General features: G+C 44.5%; 1 protein-coding gene across 2 annotated transcripts in view; it reads left to right on the plus strand.

Annotated features, from left to right (window-relative positions):
- The window catches only part of MBOAT2 (membrane bound O-acyltransferase domain containing 2), a 343,260-nt gene that overhangs the window by 97,352 nt on the left and 224,568 nt on the right, over nucleotides 1-21,340 (plus strand). For both annotated transcript variants that reach the window (XM_030198898.1, XM_030198899.1), the window contains exon 4: nucleotides 8,314-8,409. In XM_030198898.1, the coding sequence (XP_030054758.1) occupies nucleotides 8,314-8,409 (96 nt within the window). The remainder of the gene's footprint in view (nucleotides 1-8,313; nucleotides 8,410-21,340) is intronic.

Genomic DNA, 21,340 nt, shown 5'->3' on the forward strand with positions numbered 1-21,340 from the left:
TCTTCATAAAGGCCTACCCCAATGACCCCATGTAACCCTCTTCACCTACCAACACAGCATGACTATGATTGAACAGGACATCACACAATCTTCATCCATTCCGACCCTCCGCTTATACCTCATACGATCACATTACAACTTTGTATTTGTTATCCACCGACTGGGCAAACGCCTTTTGACGGTACTATGTAAGCCACATTGAGCCTGCAAATAGGTGGGAAAATGTGGGGTACAAATGCAATAAATAAATAACTTATAAAAGGCTTTAAGGCAGAGACAGTTAACAAGCGAGCACAATGATTTGTCCTTGAAAATGGCAGACTCTGAAATCCAGACAGTTTAAAAAACAAATCCTGGCCAGAAATGATCCAATCCAGGTTATGGTCACCACATGGGTGATACCTTTAATCCAATATACAAGACCCAAATCATTTAAAAATAAAATTAAAATATGATGAAGTTGATAGTGATTTAATCAGCTAGAAATGGCTCCTGATTGGTTAAATCACCGGTTAGCGCTGAATTGCAAGCCAGGTATTTTGGGGGCATTCCAAGGGTGGAGTCAGTATATGGCTGGTTAAGTGCCGATATTCAGCACTTAACTGGCCACATTAACCACATAAATAGGACTGCATCAGTCAGGCCTATCTTTATGCGGTAACCCATAGCTGGTTAAATATGGAATACTGGACTTAATCGGCTATATGTTGGCCGGCCGCATAAACCTGGATATTCAATGTTGGTACCTGGACATGGCCCAGCTTTGAATTTCTAGGTTTAACCACTGCTGGTGGTCAGCAAAATGATGATCGCCATCAGCTGAATATTGGGCCTGATGTACATTAAAATCACCAAGAAAAATCACAGTTGTAAAATGAACAATTACCTCCTGTAGTTTATACTACACTGCTGAAAGAAGGCCAGGTGGACAATAAAATGCTATATGAAGAGGTTTGTGAAATGTAAATTTAACTATACTCACCTTCTAGAGGGCAGTAGATACAAAGCAACTTTGTCAAAGGGAATCCTGTTATCATATAACACACCTAGATTAGTACCTTGTTTTGAAGCTCAAGATAATACCCTAGAATAATTATTGGGAGTGCAGTAATAAAGAAGTATCCTCTCCTCCCCTCCTTTCAGCCAGGTCTCCATTAAACATAATATCCCAATTCAGGCATCCTGCACAAAATCCACTAGCAAATGACACTTAGATTTTTTTAGTCCTACAATTTAATGATGCTAGTCTAATGGAGGACATGTCCTTATGTAAAAAAGTAGAACTTCAATCTAACACATACTGCAAACATCTCAGCTGGAGATGAATTGATTTAGTACGTAATGTCTATTACCCCATACTGTTCAGATTAAAGTCCAATGTGGTCTGAATTCATCATGATGTAACTCACTTCCACTAGCATAATCTGTCAAAAGCCACTAACGAACCACATATGATTAGTCAAGCTCGCCTAGAAACTCGCCCTAAGGAGCACATGCTTCCATGACACAAATGTAACTAGGCAGTAAAATTGAAGTTGGGTCTGGTCTCTGACTGGGCCACTCAAGGAAATTCACATTCTACTGGCAGAAGCACTCTTATTATTGCTTTTACTTTGTATTTAGCTGCATTATATTAATGAAAAGTGCATCTTTTCTCAGGACTTGGCAAATTGAAGCAGGTTTTCCTCCAGGAACTACTTGAATGCTGCACCCAAGGCTGGTTCAACCACTAGTCAGATTAGGCATCTACCTAGCACAGTCATGGCAATCAATGTGTCTTCATTCAGTGGCTTTCCTTTTCTTCCTCATCTCCTCCAGTGGCATCAGCGTATCAGATAGGTTGTCCATACAACACTTGTCTTACCTGGAAGAAGAGAGATGTTGGACACCATGGTGAGGGGAGTAGGGAAAGGGAGATGCTAGATGTGAAGTGTGTAGGGGCCTTGAGCCACCGTGGGATAGAGGCGGTTACCTTGATCTTCAGCTGCTGGTAAAGCTCTCAACAATGTATTGCTGCCACCACCATCCTTTATTGTGGGGATGGTATGAGCACGGTAATGTGCTATATTTGTTTTATACCGCACATTTTTTTTTTATGATGGAGGTCAGAACATTCCCACTGGGTCTCATCAGACCACAAAACCCTGTCTTGTATGTGTGTTATTGCAAAAACTATTCATCTTATCCAATCTGTCTTTATCTATATCTCTCTAATAAGGCTTTTCTACAGTAGAGGTTGCTGCCTTTATGCCACTAAAATGGCCTGTATAATAAGGTCAGTATATGACCATACAATAACTAGAGTGAAGAGAATACAATGTGAACTATTCATAGGGTCTTTAGTAAACTGAAGAGTCACTAGTACAGCTCCACAGAACCTTAGTGAAGAAAAAAGAACTCGGTGTCAAAACAAGTGGGCCCCCACTAAACTAGGAGTGTCGCATCTAAATAAACCACATCACTGATAGTTAAAAAAAACCCTCCACAAGTTCAGCATGCTTTAATGTTAAATTCCATGGCATCCCACAGATCAATCCAGAGACTTGTTGTTGTGTCCCTCTACCAGCAGGTGGAGATATAGCAAACCTCGGAGGTTCTCTCTATGTGGACCTGTGCAGCCAGCTGAACCTCAGTATTCTCTCTATCAAGCAGGTGGAGGGACATCTCTGTGCAGCTCTGGTTTGATCTGGCTACTGGTGTCCTTTGGCCTAGTTTAGCACAGACAGGGGTTGAGTGGTTGTTTGCAGCTTGTGGTGTACACCTGGTGGTGCCAGGTCCCTCCCGGTCTCCTCCTACCTTTCCTCCGTTGCCCGGGGCTGTTGGCCTGATCGGGTGTTTCCTTTCTCTCCTGACTAAAAAAAAAAAAAAAGGTAAGAGACTTTGTTTTTGTTTAATCATACGGAGGAATTAGACGTTCTGCCAAGTCAGTTTTGGGGCAGGCGTTTGTGGAGCATGTCAGTGCCTTCTGAGGTGGCTAAGTGCTGCTTCTGGTGTGGGGGCTGGAGTGCAGCATCGGGGAAGTGTGAGTCCTGCCGCTGTCAGCCTGCAGCGGGTGTTCAGCGCGATGAGGGTTCCCCTCAGGTGTCCAGTGAGTTGGAAGCGCAGGGGATAGTTTCAGCGGTTTCCTCGGGGCAGTTAGTGCAGTGCACGTTGGTGGGCGCCATTTTTTCCTCAGGTGTGACCCGCTCCGCACGTGGTGGTTGATAGACAAGAGGCGCAACGCGCTTCTGTGGCACAGACTCCGATGGAGGGAAGCGATGTACAGGGAGCAGGGGAGTCTCTTGCAGTTCCTTTTTCCCTGGATTTTGTTTTATTAATGTACAATGCCTTTCTTTTGAAGAAGTCAGGAGCTTCTCTTCAGGCAGCCCTGTCACTTCCTCAGCAAACTTCGGTTGCTGCAGCCTCTCAGTCTTTCCTTGCAAAACGTCCCTGGGTGGAGATTTTGGATCCCGAGGAGCTATCTGACACAGATGGCCCAGTTTTGTCTCCGGGCTCTCCCTCAGAATCTTTGGATTTGGTAGATGAGGTCACCCTGCCCTCTGAGGAAGGGGATGATCTGATGGCTGCCCGCCTTTTTCACAGGGAAGAGCTTCCCTCCCTGATTGTTAGGGCTTTTGAGGTTTTGGCCATTTACCCCCTGAATTATCAGGTGGAAAAGGTCCAGTTCCCTCTGTTATGTCTGGCACCAAATGCCCAACCTCATTCTTCTATGTACATGAGGCCGTGAAGATCCTTATTTCGGCGCAGTGGGATACGCCAGACAGTGGGCTTAAGGTTGCTTAGAGCTATGTCGCGTCTTTACGCACTACCTGCTCCTGACTTAGATTTGCTGAAGGTCCCTAAGGTGGATTCCTTAATCACAGCGGTCACTAAGAAAACCACTGTCCCTGTGGAGTGTGGCAGGGTGCTCAAGGACCCTCAGGATCATAAGTTGGAGACTTGCTTGAAGCTGTCCTTGAAGTAGCGGCCCTTTCTCTGCAGGCCTCAGTTTGTGGCTCCTATGCGGCGTGGGCATGCTTATCGTGGGTACAGAAAGCCTCCTCTTCGGAAGATCTTGTGGCTGTTTTGCCGACCTTGGAGTCCGGTTTAGCCTTCCTTGCGGATCGCGTCGCTGGCTGTGGTTGCGGCATAGGGCTTCAGACGTGGCCTCTATCTTGTTTAGCAAGGCTTCCTTTTAGGGGAAAGCTTTTGTTTGGGACAGACTTAGAACAGATTGTGAAGGACCTCGGTGACTGTAAGGCCCAGTGCCTCCTGGAGGACAGGTCCAAGTTTGTATGACTGGCGGGATCTAGACCTAAATTTAGGGATACACGGCGTTACTGTCCAGGTCGCGGGGCCTCTTTGCAGAGAGCAAGGTCTTCTCAGAGGCCTCAGCCCTTTCGAGGTGACAGGGGGGCCTTCCTTTCCGGTAACAGAAACCAGCTCGCAGCCAGGTCCGCTCAATGATGAGGCCCTGGTCCTTATCCATCCGGTTATTGAGGAAAGACTTTCCCTATTCCTGGTGGAGTGGACCAGGGTAAAATCCGATGAATGGGTCTTGGAGGTTAACAGAGTCGGCTACAAGTTAGAATTGGCTCGTCCGATAGACTCTTTTCTGGAATCTCCTTGCAAATGTCCCGCCAAGGTGCGGGCCATTCGACACACCCTCCTCAACTTACAACGGCTGGGTGCCGTCCAGCCTGTATCCCCAGCAGAAAAAGGGTGCAGTCGATACTCCATTTATTGTGTGGTGCCAAAAAAGGGCGGTTCTTGGGGACCCGTCTTAGATCTCAAGTGCGTCAACAGGTCCTTAGGGTTCGGCTTTTCTGCATGGAAACCCTCCGATCGGTGATTGCAGCGGCACAGCCAGGGGTGTTTTTGACGTCTCTCGATCTCAAAGAGCCCTATTTACACATTCCAATCTGGCCACCCCACAGGCGCTTTCTTCACTTAGCAGTGCTCGGTCGTCATTTCAAAGCAATGCCCTTCGACCTAGCCACAGCGCCTCGGACCTTTTCCAAGGCAGGACTTATGCGTGCCTAACACTCAACCCATAATCGAAAGAAACAAGGACGTCCCTGACGAACACTTGGACGACTTTACCTGGTTATGTTTTTCTTTCGACCAAGGCACAAAAAGGTGCCTGAAATGACCAGATGACCACCGGAGAGAATTGAGGATGACCTTCCCTTACTCCCCCAGTGGTCACTAACCCCCTCCCACCGTCAAAAAAACATCTTTCAAAATATTTTGTGCCAGCCTGTATGCCAGCCTCAGATGTCATACTCAGGTCCCATTACAGGAGTATGCAGGGCTCAGGAGCAGTTTTAGTGGGTGCAGTGCACTTCAGGTAGGCGTACTCACATGTAGGTGCCCCCCCTTCACCCATAAGGGCTATTGTAGTGGTGTACAGTTGGGGGTAGTGGGTTTTGGGGGGGCTCAGCACACAAGGTAAGGGAGCTATGTACTTGGGAGCAATTTATGAAGTCCACTGCAGTACCCCCTAGGGTGCCCGGTTGGTGACCTGGCATGTCAGGGAGACCAGTGCACTACGATTGCTGGCTTCTCCCATGACCAAATGGCTTTCATTTTGTCGTTTCTGAGATGGACGTTCTTGGTTTTCATTATTGCCGAAAATCAGAAACGACCAAGTCTAGGGACAACTGTCTTTAAGGATGACCAAATTTCAGGATTTGGGTGTCCCTGACTGTATTATCGAAACGAAAGATGGACGTCCATCATGTTTCGAAAATACGGGTTTCCTCGCCCCTGAATGGGGACGTTTTGCGAGGACGTCCTCATCAAAACTTGGACGTCCCTTTCAATTATGCCCCTTCCCGGGTCCTGTTTACTAAGCTGTGCAGCAGGTGCACTAACATTTTAGTGCATGCTAATGCTAAAGACACCCGTAGGAATATATGGGTGTCTCTAGCATTAGTGCGTACTAATTTTTAGCGCGTGCTAAAAACTTAGTGCATCTGTTGCGTGGCTTAGTAAACAGGGCCCTATCCTATATAATAATTTGGACCTCTGCACATCCATCTGGATGCCTGGGTTCGTAACACCTGGGTTCGTAACACTGTTCCCATTGGTCCGCCCTAGGGATGACGTCACAGGGCGGACCAATGGGAAGTGAGAGGGAAGGGAACCCAGCAGCAGCCACCGGAGGTGAGTAACCAAACGCCACCCAAGTTCTATGTTCCCCAACCTCCATTCCTCCCTCTCTCCCTCCACTCCCATCGTCCGAGTTCCACTGGCTGCAACGGCCCTACTCGCGTTTGATTTCCATGCCCCCCTCTCCTCCGATGTTCGTGCCCCCCCTCCCATTTCCGCCGGCCAGCGCCTCCCTCCTTCTGTCTCTGTGGCCTCCGACAGCAAGGAGGACGTGTGCGGGTGCCCCAGCCCTTCGTACGTGGCAGCTGTTGTTTAAAAAGTTTTACTTCCTGCTCGGCCGCCAACACTGAAGTTCAGCAAATACAGACGCTGCTTCAGACAGGCTGTGGTTTCGCTTCTGTTTCTGCAGTTCCTGTGGTCTCGCCTGTCTGCAAACAGGAAATGAGGGCGAGACCAGAGGAACAGCTGAAACAAGCGGCGCCTGTACTTGCTGGACTTCAGTGTTGGTGGCCGAGCAGGAGGTAAAACGTTTTAATCAGCAGCTGCCACGTACGAAGGGCTGGGGCACCCGTACACGTCCTCCTTGCACTCGGAGGCCACAGAGACAGAGGGAGGGAGGTGCTGGGCGGCGGAAATCGGAGGAGAGGAGGGAGGAGGGTGATGGGGAGGAGAAGGAAGGGGGAGGGAGCCCTGGAACCTTGCTAGCGCCTGTTTCCTTTCTGTTGGAAATGGGCCTCTTTTACTAGTATTTGATATAATTCAGTGATGTGTTGTATGGTCATAACTGATTTAACATTATTGCATGATGGACTTGTAGAGGTTTTTTTTTTTTTAGAACCAGTGATGTGGTTTATTTAGATGTGGCACTCTTAGTTCAGTGGGGTCCCACTTGTTTTGATATTGAGCTGTACTAGTGACTCTCTTCAGTTTACTGGAGATGATTCTATGACTAGTTCATACTGTATAAGGTGTCATCTTAAAACTGAAAAGTGAACTTCCCCCAAATTCAGCTAGAGACCATTTAATGTCATCTTAGGTCAGAGTGACCTTCCTTAATAGTTTCTTTAGCCTGTGGCTATTGACTTTGAAGGGATGGCCTAACAAGGCAGTGAGTGATTAGAGCAATAGGCAAAGAACCAGGGATGCCAGAGTTTGAATCCTGTTTCTGACACTAACACTGCTTGTGACATTTTGTATGGATTTCTCTTAGGTATTCACTTAGATTTTAAACGCTTTAGAATAGTATATATTGTACTGGACTACTTATCACCACTGTACAATTCTACATATATTCAGGAATACTGATAAATATTATAATACTACTAGTGAAAAAAGGCCCGTTTCTAAAAAAAATGAAACGGGTGCTAGCTATCTTGTAATGGTGATTGTTTTTAAGGCTCTCGGCAAAGTGATTTCTCCTCCCCACCCCTCCGTGTCCTGCGATTCTGCCCTCTCCTCCCATCCCATCGATTCTCCTCTGCCCTGCCCTCACCTCAATGTCCCCTGATTCTGTCCTCCCCTCCATGTCCTGCTATTGTTCTTTGCCCTATCCACCCATCCGTGCCCCGCGATTCTGCCCTGCCCTCCCATCCAGCATTCCCTGCAGGCAGGTTGGGCTTATGTCCCCTCCCCTTCAGTGTTCTGTTGCCTTCACTTGCTTGCCTTGTGTTGGTAACATCCTGATGTCAGCTCACCTCCAGCATTCCCTTCCCTCTCGCTGTTCCGCCCTCCTCTGACATCATTTCGTCTTTACGCAAGGGCAGGACAGTGATAGTGAATGGATCGCTGGAGGCTTGCTGATGTCAGGATGTTATGAACCCAGCCAGCCAGCCAGCCGTAGAAAGTTGACGGTACAAATTATTATATTAGATTAGTGATGGACCTGATGTCTTGCATTGAAAGGTACCCTAGAAATACAGATGATTACATATATTTCAAATGATTTTATTATATCTATATCTTTCTAAGATGTATCAATATCATATGAGTTAAATTGGAAATAGTAACAAGTATTGTCTGGAATTTATTTTAGTCTGTTTTTATTGTGTGTGCATGCTAGAACCATATGCATTTAGCATAAATGTTTGCAGTACTCTGATGTTTTCCCAGGTTTAGCACCAACAGACACAAGAGGTATAAGGGAAAACATGCTACTTGATGGATTTCTAATTTCCTTAAAATGCATTATAATTTAACCAGGATTTCCATTTTCCCTTTCAGATACTGTTTTGTCTTTGCCTTGGGATACCTCACTTTGTGCCAAATAACCAGAGTTTATATCTTTGATTATGGGCAGTATTCAGCGGACTTTTCAGGGTAAGATTTCCATCTCAGTTACCTGGTCTGCTGTACTATGGGATAATTGTTTGTTTTATGATGCAAGCACTATAATAATTTTTGTGTAAAGCTTTATATATTTATATATTTTTAAAAACATAACATTTTATATTAATATATTTTATTGAGTAATACAGTGATGGAGCCAGCCTAATTTAGAAAATGTCTTTCTCTGGGGGATTTCACTTTTTAGGTGATATCATATGGTATGAACATTTAAAATTTCCTCCATGTAGGCTCATTTAAGGATTTCTATAGCAGCTGCAGAGGGGTGGTTTGCCTTTTTTGTTTTTTATGGGTCGGGCAAAAGGTAGGGAGCTCAGATTAGTGGTGGGGAGGAAGGGGAATTTTCTCCTCCTCCCATCAGATTGGCGTTGATTACCTTTCTCTTCCCCTTGCTGGCACCCATTCTTTCACACATACATAGATATTACCCCTTCTTCCCATGCCTGCCACCATCACCATAACCTTCTCACTTGTTGGGTGGCAGCTGACAGCAGGATGACACATTTTCATACCTTTTATTTCTTAATCTATTTTTGATGTCTTTCTGTTTGGATTTTTAAAATATTTTTATTCAAGAAATTCTCCATATATGAATGATCATAAGTGATAATCTTGACAGTTTTTCAAATATTGGAATTATAATTGTCTAGTGCTTATGTTTGATTTATTCTTATTGTACACCACCTTCCAAAAAAGTGGTAAATAAATCCTAATAAATCATCAAATAACAGGGTTAATCAAAGTTGTTAAGCAATATTATATAAAGTTTGAAATAATATTGCTATGTACACAGTATAGAAGCAGATACTGTACTGATTTTAGAAGGATGTTAGCCACCTAATAAGGATAGTAGGGGTATATATATGAATATTTAGATAAATTATTCATTGAGGTGTTATTGCTTTCGCAGTTGTCCAGGGGGAGCCACACTTTCTTAGCATGGGAAAAGTTGTGAAAATTAAAGTTAGCTGTTTCATATTTCTTAATGACACACAAATGAGACCACCACTTTGAGTTTAAAGTTGTCCGTCCAGTGGAGGATGATCTTATGAGAAGCTGTTGCCATCATGATGAATAATTTGTGAAAGCAGTCTTGGAGCATAAGGTCAGGACAAGCTGAACGTAGAATAACCACGCTATAGGTTACGGGGCGGGGGGGAGCTGGTTGAAATATTATCCATAAATTCACTAAACTTGAAACTAGAGAAATCAATTTCTGAACTATACAATGATAATAATTTATAAATTGTTCTATATTTTTTCATCAGTATGATTGATGGCTTTGTTGGAGTCTGTGATGAGTGCTATTCTAGAGTTGTTTCTCTAAGTGCCCCTTTTACAAAGCAGCGGTAAACCCAATGCGGGTTTACTGCTCGCTAAACAGGAAGTACTGCAGGACTACCGCTGCAGCCTGGTGGTACTTCCCACCCCCAGCACACTGTCATATCCAGCGCTAGAAAAATATATTTATTTTTGTAGTGCCCGGGTGTGCTCGGTTACTGCTAGGTTAGCATGGGAGCCCTTGCCTCTATCTCAGTGGGTGGCGGTAAGGGCTCCCCCCTCCCGAAATGTCTACGTGGCAAGTGCTTTACTTGCCGCATGACCATTTCCTACAGAAAAGAGAGACTACCCTTTTACCAGCTGTGGTAAAAGATGGCCTTGACGCTCATCAAAAACATGCACCAACGCCAGTGCAGGTCCCCTTTTGCCGCAGCTTGGTGAAAGGGGCCTTTAGTTTTTAAGAATTGACTAGCGTGACTGGATCAGTTATTTTCAGCATAAAATTTAGATGTTTGTGCAGCTAGATGTGACATAACTTCTTTAGACAGCAGGGAGTTGTATTTATATTTCAACTTTTGAAGATCTGAGTAGATTTTGTGATCTTGGTTAGAGATGTATGTTAGCTCCAAGCTGTGTTGTTTCAGCTTCAGATTCAGTATTTTTTGATCTGTATATTTAGTCCCACTGTGTAATTTATGGTAGCCCCTCTTATCATGGCTTTGTGTCCCACCAAATATTAAGAGAAAATGAGGTAGTGCAGTTACCTTTGAAGTAGTTTTCTGTGATTGTTTTGATATAGGATGTAAATGTTTCATCTCTATGCAAAGTGGGATTAAATTTCCAGGAATATTTATTTTGTGAGGTTGATAAATTAGATAAGGATATGGAAATTGTAGAATGGTCCAATATAGTTTGACTGTGAATTTCAGCATATGTTTGACATCAGCTGTTCGGATATTAAAAAATAATCAATATGTGAATAACCCATATGGGGAGGTGTCAAGTCTCTCGAGACTTGTATAGCTGTTTCTTAAGAGTTATTTAGCTATAAGTCTCAATATCTTGAAGTATAAACCCCTAGCACATCAACACACCTAAATCTCTTGTTCTTTTCTGAAGTTCCTTTATTGAATAACATAGATGATTACTCACAGTTAGATGTTCATAAGCACAAAGGAACCCTGTAGTTTCATGAGCTGTATCAGTGAAGAGAAGGTAGACGTTTAAGTGGGATCAGCTCATTGCAGAGATAAGAAAAGTAGTTCCACAGATAGAGGCCGCTCGGAGTTAGGTGTTTGGGAGTGCAGTACCCTCTTCTAGGAGGGCATTTTCAGGGTGAAAAGACTAGTGCTTTTCCAGAGCTACAACAGGATCATTGCTTTGTCCTGGAGCAAAATGGATACTGTCTTCCTCATGGACAGGGGGGGGCAGAGCCAGAAGCTCTTACAGACTCAGAGAAGAAGGAGTAGAAAGGCCAATAGGGACAAAGCCTGCCCTCGAGTGGCAAGGGCGGCTCTAGGGGGCAGCCCCTGATTGGAGGAAAAGGTCATACCTGGCTGACCTCTCAGGACAGAGATAGTAAGAATGGCCAGGAAGTGCTGGCACGTAAACAAAGAAGCCAAGCTTGGCTGAGACAGAGGAGTGATCTAAGCAGCATCACAACCAGTAGTAACAGATCTTATACAGACAGGCAAGTGGGGTTGCGTTGTCTGTGAACTACATTACACACAATGCATTGCTCACACATATATCTTAGCAGTGAAGACTGCAGCAGTCAAGATCTTTAAGAGTAAGAGTAGCAGTGAAGGCATTAACACATTTTAGGGTCACACTATAACTAGTGCCAGGCTGTCAGGGGACAGAACAGGAGGTGAAAAAAAATGGAAAATCAATTGCAGTGGGGTTAAGCAGTCTTCATGGGTCTATTAAGCCAAAAGATTTTTTTAAGGAGTTGCTAGAGGTTGCTTTGGCAGGGCAATATGTGCCATTGGATTTCCTGTCTGATATTGGATCTAAAATCTGGTTGAATTCACCTCCTACAATAGTTAGGGCAGAGTTTAATGAGTTAATTGCGGTGTAGCTCTCTTAAAAAAAAAAAGGATGGTTCGTCAGTATTTATTTATTAGGATTTATTTACCGCCTTTTTGAAGTAATTCACTCAAGGCGGTGTACAGTAAGAACAGATCAAGCATGAGCAGTAAGCAATTACAGCAGTAAAAATATTCAATACAAAGTATGGCATAGTATACTACTTACAATGTCAACACAATACGTAATAGAACAAGGGTTTGATGCAAAGCACAAATAGTAAGGGGGATAGGGGGCAGCCCTGGTGAGTTCCTCTTTGTATCTGGAACTTCGATGTGCGTTCTCCATTCACTAAGATTTGTGCCCTAGGATGATGGTATAGAGTTTTAATGGCATCTAGAAACCACCCCCCATGCCCTCCCTTTCTAATATCAGGTACATATATTCCCACCTCACTTTGTCAAACACTTTTTCTGCATCTAGGCTAACTGCTGTTGTGTGTTGACCCTGCTTCCTATTATATGACATTGCCATCAGTATTTTCCTGACATTACTACTATTACAAATCATTTCTATAGCGCTACCAGTCGTACACAGCGCTTCACAATTGAACATGAAGAAAAGACAGTCCCTGCTCAAAAGAGCTTACAATCTAAATCAGGACAGACAGGACAAATAAGAGATAAGGGAAGGACAGACAGGACACATAGGGAAAAGGGACTATTGAAGAGAGGAAGACAAGATAAAAGTTACGAGCAGGTGACAAGTTAGGAATTGAAAGCAGCATCAAACAGGTAAATCTTTACAGGGCCGTGCCAACACGATAAGCGGGGTAAGCAACACAGGGGGGCGCTGACCTCTGGAGGGCGCCGCCTCACCATGCTTACCCTCGCCGCTCTTCTTGTAGCTCTCAAAATTGCCTGAGATATAACTTTTTTTAACACTGGTTAATTTTCCCGTAACACCTTTCTAACATCTCCCTTGAAAATAAGACGCCAACTGATAGTCTGCAGGAGGGCACCAGAGACCCTAGGCACGGCCCTGGATCTTTAGCCCGGATTTGAAGGCGGCCAGGGATGGAGCTTGATGTAATGGCTCAGGAAGTTTATTCCAGGCATAAGGTGCGGCGAGATAAAAGGAACGGAGTCTGGAGTTAGCGATGGCGGAGAAGGGTGCAATTAGGAGAGATTTGCCTAGTGAACGGAGTTCCTGGGAAGGAGTGTAGGGAGAGATGAGGGTGGAGAGGTAGTGAGGGGCAGCAGAGTGAATGCACTTATAGGTTAATAAGAGGAGCTTGAACTGTATACGGAAACTGATAGGAAGCCAGTGAAGTGACTTCAGAAGAGGGCTGATATGGGCATAGCGACTTTGGCGAAATATTAATCGTACAGCAGAATTTTGCACAGATTGAAGAGGAGAGAGATGCCTGAGTTGAAGACCTGTGAGAAGCAAGTTGCAGTAGTCCAAGCGAGAGGTGATGAGGGTTCTGGTAGCGTGCTCAGAAAGGAAAGGGTGAATTTTGGCAATATAGAGGAAGAAATGACAGGTTTTAGCAATCAGTTGAATATGTGCAGAGAAGGAGAGGGAGGAGTCGAAGATGACCCCAAGGTTCCGAGCAGATGAGACAGGAAGAATGAGCGTGTTGTCGACAGAAATAGAGAGTGGAGGAAGGGGAGAGGTTGGTTTAGGTGGGAAGATAAGAGCTCAGTTTTGGACATATTGAGCTTCAGGTGGTGGTGAGACATCCAGGCAGCAATGTCAGACAGGCAGGTAGATATCGTGGCCTGGATTTCTGCCGAGATTTCTGGTGTGGAGAGGTAGATCTGGGAGTCATCAGCATAACGGTGATATTGAAAACCGTGGGCTGAGATCAGAGCACCAAGGGAGGAAGTATAGATGGAGAAAAGGAGAGGTCCTAGGACAGATCCTTGAGGTACACCCACTGACAGCGGGATAGAGAAAGAGGAGGATCCACCGGAGTATACACTAAAAATACGCTGAGAGAGATAGGAAGAAAACCAGGAAAGAGCAGAGTTCTGAAATCCAAGTGAGGATAGCGTGCCAAGGAGTAGGCTGTGATCAACAGTGTCAAAAGCAGCAGAAAGATCGAGAAGGATGAGGATAGAGTAGAGCCCTTTGGATTTAGCCAGGAATAGATCATTGGAGACTTTAGCAAGTGCTGTTTCAGTTGAATGAAGGGGGCGAAAGCCAGATTGGAGTGGATCAAGAATAGCTTGAGAAGAAAAAGTCGAGGCAGTGACGGTGGACAGCACGTTCTAGTATCTTAGATAAGAAAGGGAGGAGGGAGATGGGGCGATAGTTGGAAGGAGAGGTAGGATCCAGAGAAGGTTTTTTGAGGAGTGGGGTGACTACGGCATGTTTGAAGGCATCAGGGACAGTCGCAGTGGAAAGTGACAGATTGAGGATATGACAGATGAAAGGGGTGACAGCGAGAGAGATAGTGTTGAGTAGATGAGTGGGGATAGGGTCAGTGGGGCAGGTGGTTAGTTTTGAGGATGAAAGAAGAAGTAAAGTTTCTTCAGTGATTTCGGAAATGGAAGAAAAGGAGGCAGGGGTAAGAGGGTTGAGAGAGTGGACTAAGGGAAGAGGGGGTTGAGGAGATTGCCTCTCTCTCACAAATCCAGCCTGTTCGTCTCCTACCAAGTTAGGCAATTGTGTTGCCAGCCGATTTGCTAACAGTTTGGCCAAGATTTTTATATCTAAATTGAGTGAGATCGGTCAGTAGGAATCTGCCTCATCCTTCAGTTTTCCTGGTTTTGGCAATATAGTGATTAGGTCAGTATTTGCATGAGAGGGCAGCTCCTTTATTTCTACCACTGATTGGAAGTAAGCCAATAATGGTTTTAACAATGAAATGTGTAGAATTTTATAGAAGGCTCCTGAGAACCCATCGGCCCCAGGGGCCGTTAGTGGGCGCAAATTCTTAATAATTAATTGACGTTCCTGTGCTTGCAATGGTGCATTCAGCAATTCCTCTCCAGATCGGGTTAGTTTTGGGAGGTTCAGCTGTGCTAAGAAATCTTTTATTAAGGGAATGCTTATGGTGCCTTCTTCCCTATATAGGGTTTGAAAATGATGGAAAATCGATTTTATACGATCACTTCTATTGGTCAATCCCCCCTTCGGATCTTTCAACGCGGACACCGTTCTGGATCCTCCCCAGTTTTTGATCAGCCTTGCAAGCAAACGTCCAGGCTTATTTCCAAACCTATATAATTTATAGCGCTGATAAAGCATGCCTTCTGTTAGTTTGATCATGGATGTAGCTATTTAATGCCACCTGCATGGACACCAAATTATCTTTAATGACCACTTTGTGGTCCCACGCATAAAGCAATTGTGCTTTTTTCAATTGATTTTCAAGCCTAGTAACTTCTGCCGCCACTTGCTTCTTCCTGTGGCTTGTATATCTTATGATTTTACTCCTCATCACTGCCTTAGCAGCTTCCCAGAATAGCCATGAGTCTTCTACATGCCCTGCATTAAAGTTGCCTTATTCATCCCACTCCCCTTGTAGGAATTTATGAAATTCTTTGGAATGGAGTAAATAGGAAGGGAACCTACAACCTGAGGAGGACTTGTAGTGGGATTGAGCAGCTAACACCACCCATGCCCTAGAATGGTCTGAGATGGCTTCCACCCCTATATCTGCCTCTACAATGTCAGAAAATAAACTCTGGGACACGAATGTATAATCCAATCTGGAGATAGTATCATGTACTCTGGATCTTCGTGTGAATGTGCGTTCTAATGGGTGTAATAGTCTCCATGCGTTTACCAATCCTAGTGATTGTGCGAAAGATGACAGTACTCCTCGACCTGATCTCGACTCACAGTGTTTGGCTGTGCTATCTTGTCTAGGATCCATCAGTAGGTTCATATCACCTAATACCAGTATCGGATACTCCATGAAAGGTGCCAATTTACCCAGCAGTAAAGGAAAAAACTTTTTGTCAAATGGCATGAGCCCATAAATTCCTAAGAGATATATATCCCTACTTGAACCCACAACTTTAAGAGTATGTAGCGTCCAAGTGTGATAGTGGAAATTACTTGGGAGGTGCATTCTAAAGATTTTCTAATTAATACTGCAATGCCCCCTTTGCGAGACCCTGATGAGGAGAAAAACACATCTCCCAGCCATCTCCTCTTAAGTTTTAGATGTTCAGCATCAGTGAGCTTGGTTTCCTGGAGACATACAATATCACTTTTGCTGCTTTGGAGAGCTCTCAATATCTTAGATCTCTTAATGGGGGATGTGATCCCTCCCATATTCCATGAGGTGATTTTACATGCTGACATTAACAATAAAATATTGCATATTCAAATCTATTACACATTTAAATACTTTAGAGGCGCCCAGCCTCACCCCCAAAGAGTTTTCTGAGCAAATGATTCCTTGTATACCCTCTTTCCATCCCCCACTTGCACATAAAAAAAACAAAAAAAATCCCCCCCATTGGTGTTCTTGGTTGCACCTCCAGATTTGCCACCCCCTCCCCTTACAAACAGCAGAGAGCCAACCACGTGGCTGCCTCTCAGAGACCACTTCACTTGCTTTGGACCCCCCCAACCTTGTAACATGTATATACTCCCTTTGTACAAAGTTTAAACTTACGACTCCTGATGGAGATATCAAATTTTTCTCCAAAACCACAGTTCAGTCTCTTTACACGATGTCAGCTTGCGTAGGCGAGGGGCATTCTTATTTATACTTCTCTGTGGCTTGCCTCAACCGCCATTCTTCCCTGTGTTTAATCTTTTCTGCCATGGCCTCAGTGTTCTTTAGTCCTCTCTTGAAACCGTTTTCATAAAGCTGATTATTCTCGCTGAATCCCATAGTTGGATGTTGTGTTTGGCCAAGTTATAAGTCGCTTCAATATTATCTCCAAGCTGCTGTTTCAAATCATCTCTCTTCCTCAGGAAAGTCCTGAATGCTGGCTACAAACTCCTTTGCTGCCTCAAATGACTGGTATGTCTGCCAGTGTCCATTCAGAAAAGTGGGCTCAAAACCAGGAGTCCCGTGGGTCTTCGAGTTCTCCACGCTTTGTGGATTCTCTATTGCCAGTGTCCATTCACCTGAACCTTCAAAATTGCTGGATATATCAACATGAAACGACGCTGCTGCACATAGTGGTGTAAAGCGACGGCGCTTCTCTTGTAGTGACACCGAGTAGTCTTGAAATATTTTTATTGGTTCTCCTATGTATTTCAGGGATTCTTTTTTTTAAGCGGTATCCTCTCAAAATTTCCTCCTTATGGATGTAATTATGTACTTTTACAAGTATTACTCTAGGCCTGTGTGAGTCGTTTTGCCGTTTGCCCACACGGAGGGCCCTTTCCAAGCATAGTTTTCCCTGGCTATCTGATAACACAGATTCCTGGGCCATCCATTTTTCCAGTTCTGAAGCTAGCACTCTCTCTCCAACTGACTCCAGAATCCCCACAATCCTCAGATTTTGTCGCCTTGACCTGTTCTCTAGGTCTTCCAGCTTCTCTGCGTGTTCTCTGACCTGCTCAAGTGCTGCTACCAATGTGGAGGTGTGTGGGGGGCCTGGTCCTCCAGGGACGACACTAGCCTCCACCTCCGGTCCATCACGTGGTATCAGCTAAAATAGTTTCCAGACCCGATTAAACGTTCAATAACCTGGCGAAACTTAGGTCCCAATGCCTTGCCCACTGCTTGTGTGATCTGCTCCAATTGTACCTCAGTAAACAACAGGGTAGTTGCAGCATGGTCCTTCATCTTGTCTTTGGCCATCTTCTGTTTCTCTTTCAGTTGTCTTTGCGATTTACTGGCCATTTCTCTCTTCAGAGTATTCAGGTATCTGTTCATGCGATTCTTAATCGATATCGAGAAAGATTCAGCTTTTCCCGAAAATGTTTTTGGTTGCGGAGGGCTCCCCAAGAAGAAAGCATGTCCTTATCCCCTCATGGCATCACGTGGAAGAAGAACATTATAATACTGGAGCAATTTAGGCAAGGTCAATGAGGAACTTGGAGAGGACGAAAGAATCCGTGAGTAGTATTTTAACCCTGAAATATGAGAAAAGGTAGGTCCTGCAGAGATAAAGGTTAAAACTCCATCTAGGAATTTTTATAACAGGGATCCTCAAACAGTCTTGTAGTATTATCCACTGTGACTCTCATCTATCTCGATCTATCCGCCGCGTTTGACACTGTCAATCATGATTTACTTCTTGCCACACTGTCCTCTTTTGGGTTCCAAGGCTCCGTCCTCTCCTGGTTCTCCTCTTATCTCTCCCACCGCACCTTCAGGGTACACTCTCATGGATCTTCCTCCACTTCCATCCCATTATCTGTTGGAGTCCTTGGACCCCTTCTCTTCTCAATCTACACCTCTTTCCTAGGTTCACTGATCTCATCTCATGGTTTTTCAGTATCATCTTTATGCTGATGACACCCAGCTATATCTCTCCACACCAGACATCACCGCGGAGACCCAGGCCAAGGTATCGGCCTGCTTATCCGACATTGCTGCCTGGATGTCCAACCGCCACCTGAAGCTGAACATGTCCAAAACCGAGCTCCTCGTCTTTCCACCTAAACCCACTTCTCTTCCTCCACTCTCTATCTCAGTTGATAACACCCTCATCCTCCCCGTCCCATCTGCCCGCAACCTCGGAGTCATCTTCGACTCCTCCCTCGCCTTCTCTGCGCATATCCAACAGACTGCCAAGACCTGTCGCTTCTTCCTCTTCAACATCAGCAAAATTCGCCCTTTCCTCTCTGAGCACACCACTCGAACTCTCGTCCACGCTCTCATTACCTCTCGCCTTGACTACTGCAACTTACTCCTCACCGGCCTCCCACTTAGCCATCTATCCCCCCTTCAATCCGTTCAGAACTCTGCCGCACGTCTTATATTCCGCCAGAACCGATATACTCGTATCACCCCTCTCCTCAAGTTACTTCACTGTCTTCCGATCAAATACCGCATACAATTCAAGCTTCTCCTCCTTACCTACAAATGCACCCGGTCTGCGGCTCCTCACTACCTCTCTACCCTCATCTCCCCCTATGTTCCCGCCCGTAACCTCCGCTCAGAGGACAAATCCCTCCTTTCAGTACCCTTCTCCACCACTGCCAACTCCAGGCTCCGCTCATTCTGCCTTGCCTCACCCTATGCCTGGAACAATCTTCCTCAACCCCTACGCCAAGCCCCCTCCCTACCCATCTTCAAATCTCTGCTTAAAGCTCACCTCTTCAATGCTGCTTTCGGCACCTAACCTTTCGAGAAATATAGTATGCCCCCCAATCTATCTGCCCTATCAGATTGACTCTACACTTGTCTCTTAGATTGTATACTTGTCTTTAGATTGTACACATGTCTTTTAGATTGTAAGCTGCTTGAGCAGGGACTGTCCTTCCATGTTAAATTGTACAGTGCTGCGTAACCCTAGTAGCGCTTTAGAAATGTTAAGTAGTAGTAGTAGTATTAGAGGCGGGATAAAGCGGACCAAGTTGTGCTCTGAAGGATTTTATTTTATCGCAAAAGGCCGGGAACTGCTTGCATTTCTGTACAGTTGCTTTGTTGAGGTAAGGAAATATCATGATTTTTGCCCCTTCAAAGATTAGAGGTGCTTTGATCTTTGTCTTTTGTAGGATGAGTAAAACTTAATTGTACCGGAAAATATCATTTGGACACGAAGATGCACGTGGTGTGCACACTTGATTTCAGATAGTTTATTGAACTTGATATCCAGAAGGTTAGGAAGAAAAGTTTCCAAAAATTTGATGGGATCAGCGTCCTTGATACTTTCTCTGATTCTAAGGATATGGATATCGTTCCATCTGGAGTGATTGTTTAAATATTCCAGATCTTTACGTAGTGCAGATAACTTATTTGATTTAGTCTGCAAGGCTGATATGGTTTTCCTTGTTCACTGCACAGTGTGCGTCCAAGTCATCTGTGTGGGATTCAGTCTGTGCCATTTGATTATGAATTTCTCTGACATCATCTATTAATTCTTGTAATGTATTCTGATTGTCCTTCATTAGATCACGGAGAGATGGTATTTCATCCATTATGTTTTTCAGAGATTTTTTTCCCTTTGATCTGCCACCATGTTGTCAGCTGCTTGTCATTTGTGCTTTAACCTTTTTGATGCAAGGAGCGGGATATTGACTGCAGCAATTTTACAATTTCTCAATGTCATGAAAGCTTATCTGTAGTTTCTAGGAAGAAATTTCGGGTTATGAAAGTGGATGACCCGAAAAAACACAGGATTCCAATAGATGGTCTCGGAAGCTGCAAATTAAGCTGCCTTCTTCATCGGATGCACTGGTGCTCCTCTGTTTTGTTTTATTTTTAAAATTCTTTTATTTAGATGTATTCATTTCTTTAGCCTTTCCTTACTAGGTCATATTTTCCTTTTTCCATTTTACCTCTCCCCTAAAATTTGTTTTCCTCTTCACCATTTTATTCTCTCAGCATTTCCTTTAGATTTTGTCATCCTGTTGTCATTTTGTTTATTCTTATTAAAGGTTCAATTTCTTTTTTTTCTTTATCCTATTATGTTCTTCCAGGCTTTTCTCCCTCCCCTCCTCTAACACAAATCCCTTGCTTCTCTCCACCCCACTCTCAGTAATTACCTTATTTTCACCTCCTCTCTTCCTCCTCCTCTCTATCCTTGCTTTTGTAGCCTTCACACTACCTCCCTCGCTTATTGTGTCTCTCCACTTCTGCTCCTCCCCATCCTTCTCTGTTCTTCGCCTCTCCTGTCTCTCTTCCTCACCCTCTCCCCCTTTAACTGTCCGTCTTCTCTCCACTTTCTGTCACTTCATCTCCTCTCTCTCTCTCTCTCTCTTCCATCTAACCTTCCTCCCTCTCGCTTCTCTCCATCTCTTATTCTTCTACCCCTCTTGGCACTCTCTCATCTCCAGTCCCATTCTCCCTTTTACCTCCCCCATTTCTACCTTCTTACCTTCTCTGTAGACTTCTACTTTCCTCCCCCTTTCACATTTCACCATTATCTCTATATATAAAAGGCACCTCAAACGTTCTAAATTTGTAGTTGCAAGATCGCATGAGTGTCTACCCCACCCCCGCGTCACAACGTGATGACGTTGAGGGTGGAGCAATGACACTCAACAAATCGGATTGTCATTGGGTAATCTCTGTTTCCAATCCCCAATGCAGCCATCATTCCCATACACTCAAAACCAACCAAAATCGTGAAAAAAAGTGAGGTGAAGGAAGCTATTAGAGCTAAAAGAAAATCCTTCAGAAAATGGAAGAAGGAACTGACTGAAAATAATAAGAAACAGCCTCAGGAATGTCAAGCCAAATGTAAAGCGCTGATAAGGAAGGCTAAGAGGGACTTCGAAAAAAAGATTGCGTTGGAGGCCAAAACACATAGTAAGGAAGCCGGCAAAAGAACTGGTTGGACCGCTAGATGACCGAGGAGTAAAAGGGGCGATCAGGGAAGACAAAGCCGTAGCGGAGAGATTAGATGAATTCTTTGCTTCGGTCTTTACCGAGGGAGATTTGGGTGCGATACCGGTGCCAGAAATTGTATTTGAAGCTGATGAGTCGAAGAAACTTAATGAA

Source organism: Microcaecilia unicolor, chromosome 3 (genome assembly GCF_901765095.1).
Source record: "Microcaecilia unicolor chromosome 3, aMicUni1.1, whole genome shotgun sequence".
Lineage (NCBI taxonomy): Eukaryota > Metazoa > Chordata > Amphibia > Gymnophiona > Siphonopidae > Microcaecilia > Microcaecilia unicolor.